Source organism: Terrapene carolina, unplaced genomic scaffold (genome assembly GCF_002925995.2).
Source record: "Terrapene carolina triunguis isolate 2854851 unplaced genomic scaffold, T_m_triunguis-2.0 Scaffold247, whole genome shotgun sequence".
NCBI classification, from domain to species: Eukaryota; Metazoa; Chordata; order Testudines; family Emydidae; genus Terrapene; species Terrapene triunguis.
This window is the reverse complement of record NW_020664598.1, coordinates 665,871-678,439: the sequence shown is the minus strand read 5'-3', so window position 1 is coordinate 678,439 and position 12,569 is coordinate 665,871. Positions and strand designations below refer to the sequence as shown.

The 12,569-nt window shown below is 48.3% G+C and overlaps 1 protein-coding gene across 4 annotated transcripts; it reads right to left on the bottom strand.

The window, feature by feature from the left end:
* Positions 1-12,106, bottom strand: POLR3H (RNA polymerase III subunit H). Of its 4 annotated transcripts, none has more exons than XM_024200435.3 (7): positions 12,013-12,106; positions 9,418-9,549; positions 7,512-7,608; positions 4,969-5,055; positions 3,048-3,111; positions 2,156-2,363; positions 1-1,540 (listed from the first exon to the last, which is right to left on the bottom strand). In XM_024200435.3, the coding sequence occupies exons 2-7, from the start codon at positions 9,526-9,528 to the stop codon at positions 1,487-1,489; spliced, it is 621 nt and encodes a 206-aa protein (XP_024056203.1). In that variant the 5' UTR covers positions 9,529-9,549; positions 12,013-12,106; the 3' UTR covers positions 1-1,486. The 4 variants fall into 4 exon arrangements, with proteins under 4 accessions (XP_024056203.1, XP_024056206.1, XP_029768677.1 ...); XM_024200438.3 differs by lacking the exon at positions 12,013-12,106 and adding an exon at positions 11,453-11,773; XM_029912817.1 differs by lacking the exon at positions 12,013-12,106 and adding an exon at positions 10,891-11,772.
* Positions 12,107-12,569: the final 463 nt, after the last annotated feature.

Below are 12,569 nucleotides of genomic sequence, written 5' to 3'. Positions count from 1 at the left end.
GAGCAATGGTTGGTCGGTCAGTGTTGCTATACTTCATTAGAGAAGCTGGTGACAGCACAGAGGGGACTTTATGAATTCAGATGGCTGAGAGAAGATGAATTCTAGACTTCTTTTTGATTAAATCTATGAACCAGCAGTAGCCAAGCTCAGAACTAAGGGGCTGTAATTATATTGTAAGAATGGTTCCAGTGACTTAAGCTTTGCATTCATGGTTTGAGATCAGCAGAACCACCATCCAATGGAATTCTAGCCCCCCAAAATGGCTGCTATTTAATCATGCAAAACACATCACACTCCTGGCTCCCTGCCCTGCACAGACTCCCACTAACTTTTTGTTCCCTGCTTTCCTTTCAGTGCTGTCAGCAAAAGTAATTGAGTTTGGTTCCTATGTGTTTAATGCTGTTCCTCAAAGTAGAAACCAGAAAGTATCTGCATTGAGATGGAGTAAGCATCCCAGGCTGCAGGAGGTGGGTTTGTCTTTTCCTGATAGAGAGGAAGCTGGGTTGTGTATGGCCAGTAATAACATTTATTCATCTACTATTAAAACCAGCCTTCCTGCCCCCTAAGGGATTGGAAATATGGCTTTACTCAGCAATATGGCCTCTCCTCTAAAATTAAGTGACCATTTCAGCCAAGCCACTAGTAGAATTGAGCTTGTTTTGCATAAAACCACAGTCCATCCACTGTTTTACAGCATCTCACTTCAGCACCATAGCAGGTGGTTGTTTTCAGAGGACAGCAAAAGATTAGAAACAGAAGCTAAATTGCTTCCTAGTAAGCGGTCACCCTTCCATCTTCATGGCAATTCATGTAATAGAACTCCAGCTCCCTTGTACAGTGAAGTGAATCCTCTATGGGCTGGATTCCCATCCTTGCCCCAGCTCTCAAACCCTTCCCCATCCTTTCATCACCAGGGTTTACAATGGCCTAAGAGCCAACATATCCCTTTCCCATACTTTGCGGTTTTCTCTCATGTTGAGACAGCAGCAGCACCTTGTTTTGTGCCAAGGAGATATGAATACTTCCACTAAAGGAGAGACTGGCCTTTGCTTATACCTCTCCTTACATTTCTCAAGCCAGGAGACTGGGTATGGTAGAAAATTACCAGTTTCTTCTGGCCAGACAGCACCACTTGTCCTGCCACTATAACAACTCAGATTGCTCTTTTTCAAGACAGCAGAGACTTTCTTTGGCATTTGAACCCAATTTTGCTCTGCTTTCCAGGATGTCAAAGTCCCAGATGGGTTTGTGGCTGCTGGGCTCATGTAACAGGGCAGCCCTTCCATGTCTGTAGTTTTACTTGTACAGTTCTAACAGAGGTATTTCTTGGCAGTTGTCAGCTCGAACTGGTGGGGAGCAAAGACAGGAACATGGAAGCCCTGCTTTCTTGTCCACTGCCTGGAGGGGAGCAGAGCACCAGCTGGCTCCTGCAATCCCTGAAAGCATCCATCCTGTAGGGTCCATGCAGAACAAGTTCTGACTGCTGCTAACTGTTTGTCCACCACGAGAGGAGGCCCAGGCCAGGCTCACTGATAGATCCCTGTCCAGAGAGAAGGAAAAAGAATGAGATGAGAATTTAAGAAGGTTCACAGGCGAGTAGATAAGAGTGAATGTTTGATCCAACTTAGCTGTCAACTGGGGGTGGGTGGGTGTATTCAAAGGAGGGGGAATATCTGAGTATCTACTGGAATCCTCCTTTCCTCCCTGTCTCACAATGACCCTCAGAGGTCCAGCCTCCACACACAAATACCCCACTCCATCACTGGGAAGGTGCAGTTTAAGGAAGCACCAGCACTAATTTAGAGTCTTGCCTTTCTGCTGTGCACAGGCCTTTAGATCAGAAGTTCTTTAGGGGAAGAGATTGTTTGGCACAAGGCTATTGTGCAGCAATAGGTGCACTTCTATTCCATATGCACCAGGCAACCTCACTTGCTGCCTTCAGCCCCCTCCTCAGAACTTCATCCCAATGTTTATTACAATGACAAAGACACCAGATACATATTTAGTAACGCTGATCTCAGTAACCTTATCCCCCACCTTTGTCATTCTTCACTGTGTTATCTCTAATTTAGACAGTAAGCTACTTGGGGAAGAGGCACGGTCTCTTTAAAATGCCATGCACATCTATGGTGCTGTATGAATTATACATAGTTACCACTAGAGTGTAGGGTGCCTCCTTCTTCTGTACCTCCTCTGTGGCACCAGAGGTGGAGGCCTCTGTGGAGCTTGGACCTGTAGGAGATGTGTCAACAAAGCTCTCATCCACTATCCGGAAGCGGATCTCCTCCCCTGTGTCCATGTACAGGTCATGAGCTCCTTCTTCTGTCTCATACTCCCACACCCAGACCTGCTCTGCTTCATCACTGGCCAGCTCAAGTCAAGGCAGTAAAACAAATCATGAGAATCCAGTGATTTTCTTTCACTCAATAGACCATTCTCCCCAAGAGCCCTCTGAGCAGGAGGCTCGTGGTTTGAATCCCAGGATTCACTCTCTTCACCCATTCTCAAACTGCACCACACTTCTCCAAGCAGCTCTAAAACCCAGGCCCTTTTATCTTAGCTTTACAGCAGCAAAAAGGATAATCAGTGCTCATGCTTCAAGGCATAAGATAGTCACCTGGGATGGAGTCCAAAAAAAAAAAAAAGATAATTCTCCCACCATGTACCGAATTGGCCAAGTGCATCATGTTGGGCAGGCCACTGATGGAGGCAAGTTACAAGACTGGAGAATGTCTATGCTGTAGAAACCCCTCCTCCCCCCCAGCTGTTTAGGTGACTTTGCCATTCATTTCTAACAGGTGGCAGAGTAACCCTACAAGACCCACTTGGTGTGACCCCAAAGGGGTCACCTGTTTAACGCCGATACCTGACTGCATGGGACTCTGGACCAGGCATGATACTCCAGCTGCTGTCCCCGAGTCTCTTTATAGTACAGAAGGGGGCATGCAAGGGTTAAGGTGACAAGAACTGTAGCCACTTCCCTCCTTTCTTTAAAAAAAAAAAAAAAGAAAAGAAAAAAGTCAATGTGAAAGATGGTTAGAGGATACAACTTAGCTGGCTGCTGCAAGGACTCTGGAGGGATGACAATGTCATCGAAGAAACCAAGAGAAACTGCAAAGCAAAGAATCAAATTAGGAAGAAAAGGATCTTGCCATCAGTGATGGAGTACATTAAAGTGGTATAATGTCAGCTTGACGTTTGTTTTTTGTTTTTTTAAGTGTGAAGTACAGCAAATCAGTTGTTGTGCCTGCCTAAGTCCCGCTAGCAGATCTATAGCTCTACAGTCCCACTCTTCTGTTAAGTGTTTCTCTCTCTCAGCTGCTGTGAGAAAGTCCCTCAAAACAAGAAAGGATAGTGACACCCTGACCATAAACTAATTACTGTCAAATCCACAAACTAAACAATTTTTTCACTAACTTTAGATACAGGGGGGGGTCACAGACACTGCACATAATCATAGAAGGCAAGAGAATTCTGACCAATGTGATTTACGGTGATAATATACCCCTTTTAACCAAATGACTCTCAGAAGCCATGCTAAAGGAATTCCAGACAAAGCAAACCTATGCCTCTATCCGCCAGTGAGCTTTATCCACCTGCACAATCTAGTGGATCCAAGCTCTTCTGGGATGTGCACATACAGGACTGAATAAAGGAGGTTTGTGGGTCTGGGCAAAACCCTCAAGCAAAAGGGCCCACACCTGCCCCCAGTCTGAAACTAGCAATGTAACTAAAGGCTTGTCTACACCGGCAATTTACAGCGCTGCAACTTTCTTGCTCACGAGTGTGAAAAAACACCCCCCCCCCCCCCCCCCCGAGCACAGCAAGTTTCAGCGCTGTAAAGCGCCACTGTAGACAGTGCACCAGCGCTGGGAGCTACGACAAGCCACGTTAAAGCGCTGCCGCGGCAGTGCTTTAGCATTGCCAGTGTAGACTAGCCCCAAGATTGCTCCCACACTCATTTCACTCTTGTTCCCTGTCAGGTTTTTGCTGGAATCCACATATTCACTGGAAATCCACATTTTGCGCTGAAACAAAATAAAACCATCCCAATGAGAGTTTTTTTGCTTTTTGCACTGATGTGCCAGTGAAGACTCTAGATTGCTTTTACAGGTTTAATTGCCTTCTGGAGCTGTCCCACAATGCAGAGCGGGAGTGGTCGCTCTTTGAAACTCAGCAGCCCTGCCTGCAGGTATGCGCCCCTCCCCCTTTAGCTCCATTCTGACAGCCTGTGCTCTCACTGCTCAGGGACACAAAGCAAATCATTTTTGTGGAATGCTCCTGCTGCCTCCCACAATGCGAACAGAGGCAGGCAGACAGAATGTGCTGTGCAGTCAGGGAGGGAGGCGGGGGCTGAGGTTGGGGTCTCTCCCTCCCCTGGGACTGGTTGCTTCCGGCAGCTGTCACACACACATATCCACCCCTTCCACAATAATGATTTGCTTTGTGTCCCGGAGCAGTGCATAGTGGGACAGCTACCACAGTGCGCTCCTCTCATCTGCGATGCAAGTGCTGCATATGTAAACACGCTCTGATGCCTGTGGAAAACAATATGAACACAAACCAGCACTTTTCTTTTAGTGCTCTTCTATCACCGACAAAACTGTCAGCGAAAGAACTCTGCCAGAAGCAACCAGTCCCGGTGAAGGGAGAGACCCCAACCTCAGCCCCCGCCTCCCTCCCTGACTCTGCACAGCACATTCTGTCTGCCTGCCTCTGTTCGCATTGTGGGAGGCAGCAGGAGCATTCCACAAAAATGATTTGCTTTGTGTCCCGGAGCAGTGAGAGCACAGGCTGTCAGAATGGAGCTAAAAACTCTGCAAGCCTTAGTTACTGTTGACCCAAGCCAAACTAGAAATAATGACTTGGGGTTGAACATCTCTGTATCTCAAACCAATCTCATAGCCTAGGATGCTGGATTCAACACTGACAGCTATAGTCTCCCTAGTATTAGAAGTTGTAATTTACCATGAACTCCATCCTGACTGCAGCCTTTAATCTCCCCGATCAGAATCTCATCCAGAAAGGGATGGAATACCACATACCGGAAATGCACTGGAACGAAGCAAAGATACTAGGTCTGAGAAAGTCACATACTTAATTTCCTCTGGGTAACAGCCATTTAAAAATAAAATAAAAAAAAAAAAAATCTACCCCACACCCGCCAAATCTTGTATCTGATGTTTCTTTAGCAGCTTTTATCCCCATGCCAACAATATCAGCACACTCAAACTCCCACAATACTTTTAAGTTCTCAGGAATCATGTGGTGTGCATATAACTGGACTAAGTAATTGCACAACTTTGTTACTGTAATACTCACCGGCCTATTGTTTGCCACACTTGCTTGTTATTTTTTGTATTGGACTGTAAACTTCTTAGAGCAGAGACTTTCTTTCTGCCTAATACAATGGGGCCCTGCTCTTCCTATTGGGCATTACTACAGTACAAATAAAGCCTGGGAGGGAGGAGAAGCGGAGCTGAGCTGCGTGCTCGTGGGAGGAGGCGGCGGAGCGGAGGTAAGCTGGGGCGGGGAGCAGTTCCTCTGCGCCCCCCCCCCTTACTTGCTGCGGCCCCCCTGCCCCAGCTCACTTCCGCTCCTCCTCCCTCCCAGGCTTGCCGTGCCAAACAGCTGATTGGCGCAGCAAGCTTGGGAGGGCATGGGGAGAAGGGGAGAAGCGGGGCTGCGGCGCGCTCATGGGAGGAGGCGGAGAGGAGGTGAGCTGGGGCGGGGGGGCCCTGGGGAGGGCCACAGCAAGTAACAGGTGGAAGCAGAGGAACCGCTTGCGGTAACACGAATTCGGATATAACAAGGTAAAGCAGCCCCGTTCCCTGGAGCGCTGCTTTACCGCATTCTATCCGAATTCGCGTTATATCCGACCACATTATATCGGGGTAGAGGTGTAGTTGTATGACAATGCACAGCAGTGCAACGTAGCAGAGATGTTAGTGAGGCTCAATTTTAGACAAATTCCCACTTTGATTCCAGAAGTAAACTTCAAAATATTATCTTTGAAGCTGCCTTTTATTTATTTACTTATTTTTATAAAAGGTGTTTCTCCAGCCCAGAAAGGGATGGGAGAAGTTGCTCCAAAGTAGTTACAACCAACAGAGAGAATTAAAGTTATCACAGAATTTCGGATAGGCTGCCCCAGCAATCTCTATACCAGTATTTATTACTATATATTAGATTGTGGGAGTACTGCAAGTATGCTAGACACTCGACACAAAGAGACAGGTGCTTGTCCCAAAGACCTTATGAATTAAAAAACTAGAGGAAGGGATGGTGAAAGAGATATAATATACAAGCAAAGTGACCAGGGTGGGGGATTACCTGCTGAGACGGATTCTCTTTCTGCTTCTTAGGTCACCCCCCACAATAAAGCTCCTGGAATCCAAACCCCTGGCTGGTTATTCTGATGATTGGCAAAGCAGAACGTAACCCAGCTTTGCTCTTCTGAAGGGCTGATACTAACCAAACCAAGTCTTTCTCCAGTGTAAGTTAAACAGATAAGACTGTGGTGATGGGAACAAAGGTGGACACACATCTGGAAAGGCCAATTTTAGACAGTGTCACTTTTCTCACCACAAACATTTTGATGTCTCAACCCTTTGTTACCGATTAGGAACCCGCCTGGCTACTGGGACACTATGGGTATCAGAGGAGCACTGCAGATGCTTTCTGTAATAGATGGTATTTACCTTAAGGAGTGGCTGAGATGCAGGCAGCAGGATAGTGGTAGCGAGTGATGCTCAGAAGCATGATAAATTCTACCGCTTACAACATGCCCAATAGTCGTATACATTTTCTACTGCAGGCTACCCAATACTCAGGGACAGATACTGAAATAGCTTTCTCTGTCCAATGGAAGGGTGAGGGTTAAGCCCACTCCAGTGACTAGTCTGGAACACAGGTGAATTGGCTTAACTAGTCACAGGCAAAAACGCCTTTGTTAATACAGAATTGAGGTTGCAGGTGCTCAACACTCTCCTGTGCCCCTCTTGCCCTTCCAGTATGGGAGAGCTTAAGTTCTCAAAATGCAAATGGTGCAGAACAAGGCAGTGTGGTGCTAACGTTAGCACTACAAGAGAAAATCCTCAAACAACAGAAAGCCAGGAAATGCAATTAAGGCCATACTTCCCACACAACATAACCTTCACTCCACCCCCTTGGATCCCCACCATGAGGAGTCCCTCAGGCAAATCACAAGAGGCAATGGGGTTGGAGGCCTCCCTACACATTTTTGTCCAACTAGCAGCAAGTAGTTCCCACAGCAATGGTGCTGCTCAGAGGGTATGAACAGGTGAGCCAATTTAAAGTGCGGCGAGCACACAGAAAACAACAGCTTTTGACAGGGACAGATGATGTCCTGTGATGCTCCTCTTGGGACCTCTACCCGGGTAGAATTAAGGTTGTGAGGCTTGAACCATTCCTGCAGCCTTCCTAGTAGGATAATTAGAGAGCTGGAAGAATCCTGAGAACCACACAGCTTAGGAAAAGCAGTAGCAGACCTTTAGTGTGCGATGCACCATCCCCAGGAAATATGTACGAGTCTTCCAGCTTTGTGATGTCATACAGACAGATGCAGAGGCCAACATTGTACACAACCTGTTCAGAGAAAAGCCAATGAGCAATAAATCTCTTGAACCTGAAGTTGTAAATCCCCTCAAATCTCTTCCCCTCGCCACTCTCACACACAAGTTTTTAAAGCAGGAAGCTCATGCAAATGGCCAACCAGATGAACTGCCACAGGAGGAATTGGACAAGAGACCCATGTGCATCAGATCAGAGCACTGTAGAGGTGCAGGCCTCAGCTCTTGCAGGGAAAAGACAGCGCACACTCATCATCACCTTCTAGGGACCCCTCTGGCTTTCTCAGAGGTATCGGAGGGCATGTGTTGACCTACTCCAGAAACAGCACTGCTGCAACCTGAGCCTTTTAGGAGGTTGTCAAAGATGGGAAAATGGGAGAAGTGAGCCCTATGAGTGGCTTAAATAACCACCACCCCACTGAATGAGAAATGCAGCATTTCCAGAACTAGCTGTTCCAAAGGCCAGAAACTCCCCTTGCTGGGTAGTCATGCCCTGGAATCCCTTTCTGTAAGAGATATGCTTCACTCAGAAGTCATGAAGACAGCGCAGGTGAAGAAAGTGCCCCTCCCCTCCCAAATCAGGTTACACCCACCATTAACTCTAGACCCATCAGTTGATACTCAGGTCAGAAGGAGCTTGCCTATATCATACAACATAGGTATTTTCAAAATACTGAAAATACTAAAGATGTCAGTATACCCTATGGGCTTGGGGCTGCCTCTCAAACCAAATTACAAATAGAAGAGACCTAGTAGGTCCCAACTTCCCCATTCATCCCTATCAGTGGGAGATGATTCCCTACAGTGTATTAAATGTCCCAACAATGGGGCTTCTGCCATTCCTTTAGGAGATTGTTCCTCAGCCTATCAGAAATCTTTTCTGATGTTCAGTTCTGCTTAGTTTTATCCTAGTCAAGTCCCCAACCCACAAAAGACCCTGAACCAGGGCTTTGGAGCGGAGCCTGGAGCTGGAGCACGGACCAGTAGGTTTTTGTCCGGAGCCGGAGTGGAGCAATTCAAAAATCTGATTGCTCCAAATCTCTGCCCTGAACATTCCCTCTCTTTCTTGGTTGTTCAAACACTTGTAGACATCATCCCATCTCAAGCCACTGGTGGCCAACTGAGACATGTTTAATAATCTCTCCACATAAGTCACTCTTCATAGCCCCAATCATTCTTGTTGCTCTTCTCTGAACTCCCTTCAGTTTATTAGTTACCTGTGTAGAACTGAATGCTGCATTCTAATCATAGTCGCAGCAGCTCTATATACGAGGGGCGGTGACCTCTCTGGTCTGTGGTATGATGCCTTTTTATATGCTGTACCAAATCTCATCAGCTTTTTTGTTGCCAGATCACATTTCAAATGCTTAGTGCACAGCAGTGAAATACTATCACCCCATGGTTTCTTTCAACATTACTGCCTTCAAGGTATTTCTCCCTCCACGATGTGTAAGTTTGCATTTTTCCAGGCTGAGTCTCCTATTGCTACTTCCTACTCCTGCCAACTACTCTAAGTTCCCGTCACTATTTCTCTGCCTCACCTGGCATCCTTCTCAGTTCAGTATTCCCTCGGAATATCATTACTGTGCTCTTTACCCTCCTTCTTCTACATAATTTGAGATCACATTAAATAACGCAAAAGCCATCACCTTCTCCAACTCTATATTTTTGATCATTACCCTCTGTAGGTGGTCCCTTAGGTAGTTTTCAGTCTTTGTAATGGTTCTCATATCCAAACCATTCTGAATTTAATTTTTTGCTGCTTACGCGGTCACCCACAGCTGCACAAAAGTCTGGTTCATGTGTTCAGTGCTCTAAGCTTTACCTTGTTAGCTAACTTCTTATTTAGCTCTTCGGCAATGGAGTCATTGAGTTTCATTTCAAACTGCCACGGAGGAATCCGTACCGTATCCATCATCTCCACTAGAACAAACATGGCGGCTAGTAGCAAGTGTCCCTGGAGAAAGAGAGCAGAGAGCCAATAAGGCCTGGTCTACACTACAAAGTTTTGCCAGCATAGCTATGTCGGCTAGGAGTGGGGGGAGGAGGGAAATTAAAAAAAAAAAAAAATCACGCACATCCAGCTGATAGAACTATGCCGGCAAATCCGCCAGAATGCACGCAACTATGCTGACAGAAGCATGCTTCTGTTGGCATAATTAATGTTGCTTGGGGAGGTAGTGTAGCTATGCCAGGAAAACTCCCTATGCAGGCCAAGGCTCTGTACTGTAGATAAACCCTAAAAGCAGAAGGACCCTTTCAGATCAGGGGTGGGCTTAGGATCCTCTGACAGCTTGGTTGGGTGAGGTGTCTGGGAAATTGTTCAGTTCCTGCACTGTAGGCACTTCATTCGCATGGAATGTCTATAAAATCTGGCAGGTTCAATCAAAAACTCATGTGATTCAGCTATGGAGCAAAATGATCCTTTAGATTCACTTTGCTAGAGGTCCTGCCCAGTGAACCCCAAATGGTAACTTTCTATTTTTCCATTCAAGTCTCCAGCTCAATCCTCTATAATCATGAGCTCTTTGGGACAAAGATCATCTCTTCTTTATACACATGCACAGTGCCTAGCAACTGGGCTTCTAAGTATTACCCAATATGACAGCTAAGAAAGGGATCATCATCATTGCTGATGGCACATCCACAAGACAAGCCCAAGTGTTAGTGAGGATGTGTCCCCCCTGCTGGCCGTGAAAGGAAATGCTTCTGAGAGAGCATGACTGACGGGAACTTTGGTTTTTAGCTCATCCAGAAGATTCTGCACCACTCCACTACTTGCCTAAAGGAAAGATTAGGCCATTGTCAAAGATGCCACCTGGCCATTGTCACATAAAAGTGATCTTCAATTGTGGGTTGGGGGGAAGAAATGGCATTCATTCGTGCAAACTCAGGAGCAACCCTTTGAACCCACACTGTCTAATCCCCCCCGCACACTAAAAATATGATCCCCCACATATAGGAACAAAGGAAAATCATTTGCTTTTTTTTTTAAAAGCAGTTGGAAATAGCTATTAAGGTGATGGGCACATTACAAATCCCTAAATTAGATACTGTAGTTAACATAAATTGATCCTTAATTACAATATGCCAGATGCTCACATGCCCCAATGTTAGGTAGTTAACAATTCTGGGCTTTTTTCCACATCTGTAAAAATGCCAATCATTCGTAATACAATACTTAGAGGCTAGTGCCAACCAACCTCTGCCCCTCCCCTCACAAAGAGATACATTCCCTCCTACCTACCACCACGAAAGCTTAAATACAGCTCCAAACACAGGAGAGAGATGGGCTAACCTCTTAAAATGTCATTACTGAGCTAAGCAATTAGGGTGATAGATTCTTTTCTCCTGCTGCCATCTGAGGTCCCCTAAAGATTTTTCTTCTAGCATTTGACTTGCCAGAGGAGAGAAATGAGGGTTATATGTATTTTAAGATTTCCCTGCTGCACCTGGATAAGTCAAACCTGACAACACAGGAAAGGGACTTGGACAAAAACTGAGTAGCACGGAACGGGATAGGAAAATCAGTTTGGATTAGTTACTCCACGGGTAGTCAACAGGCAGACTGTGGGACACATCCGGACTACCAGTCACCTTTGAACAGACCTCCAAAATATTTTTTATTTATTTATCATTATTGGGGATTTATTATTTTCTTCTCTGTAATCTGTATCTTGGCTATACCTTGATGAAGAAATTTGGACCTTGACAAAAAATAATTGTCTACCCCGAGTTACTCCTAGCAGAGCCCAATGCGAGTTTTTGTATCAGACACACGAACTCCGGGCCAGCAAAGGGGCACCGAGCTCTTCCCCTTGAGGGTGGTGGCTTCAGTTCAACCTCGGGTCACATCTCACCAGCAGGAAAAACTTCCCAGCCGGGGCAGGACAAGCTTGGGAGAGGCCCCTCAGCTGGGAACCCGCTACCGCCGGGGGATCAGCGCAAACCCGGATCGCACACAGGCCCGTCGCTGTCCCGAGGCCTTTCCCCCTAAGGGAGCCACTAGCGGCCTCCCACCCGGGCCGGTCACTGCGCGCTGCCCCAGCGCTCTCGTTCCCCCGCCCCTGGCACTAGCCTCACCCTCGCGGGCCCGGATAGCGGCGTAGGGCCGCGCAGTATCCGCGCGGGCTGCGCTGGGCCCCCTGCGCAGCCCCCCTTCCCCTCCCCGCGCGGGACAGTCGGGCTCGCGCAGAGCCGCCCCCCGCCCCTGGGGCAGCGGCCCAGCAGAGCCCCCCCTCTTCTCCGTGCCCAGGGGGCTAACGGGCCCGCGCGTGGCCCACCAACAAGCGAACCATAGAAGGGGGAGTGGACGCTATGGTGCCGCAATGCATGGCGGGATAGAAACGGCTGCCGGAGGGCCAACCTGATTCCTCCCCAGGCAGCTGCCCTGCGGCCTCTTTAGCCCCCCCGCACGCACCTGTCCCGGCTGCAACGCGCACGTGGCAAGAGCAACACCGGCAGCAGCAGACAGTCCCGCGCCGCGGCAGCCCCCTAGTTACCGGCCAGGTGACTTCCGGTGGGTAGGCCAAACGCCTTTCAGGGGCGGGTCGAAGGGGTTGATTGACATACGAACTCTATCAGGTGACCAGGGCTTCCCCAATCCCCGAGCGAGGAGCGAAACGGCTCTAGCTCTGTGGTGCGCGAGTTGCTGCAGGCTGCGCCATTTTGCCCTTGCCAGACCCCCTCCCCCGCTCCCCGTTGCATTGAGTCCCGTGATTCCCCCCAAGCTCGCGGGGCAGCGATGTCCGGTCCCTGCCCAGCCCCGCGCCGGACGCGCTCTGCCCTGGCCGCAGAGCCGACTCCTGACACGGGTGCCCGAGAGAGCCCGGCTGGGGGTTCCGCTCCCCCCGGGCCCAGGGCCGAGCGAGCCGGAAACGTGCTGGGGGGAGAAGGGCTCGGGCTCGCTCGGCCCCCGCCCCGGCAGCCAGGCCCGGGCGGGGAACGGAAGCCGCTGCCGCCTCAACCAGCCTCTCG

What these genes read in the sequence shown, in the direction of transcription:
- POLR3H (XM_024200435.3), bottom strand. Translation starts at nt 9,528, where the DNA reads ATGTTTGTTCTAGTGGAGATGATGGATACGGTACGGATTCCTCCGTGG. An exon ending in ATAAGAAGTTAGCTAACAAG is followed by an intron (nt 7,609 to 9,417) that starts GTAAAGCTTAGA and finishes TTCTCTGAACAG; the next exon opens with GTTGTGTACAATGTTGGCCT. An exon ending in CAGTCAGGATGGAGTTCATG is followed by an intron (nt 3,112 to 4,968) that starts GTAAATTACAAC and finishes TTTGCTTTGCAG; the next exon opens with TTTCTCTTGGTTTCTTCGAT.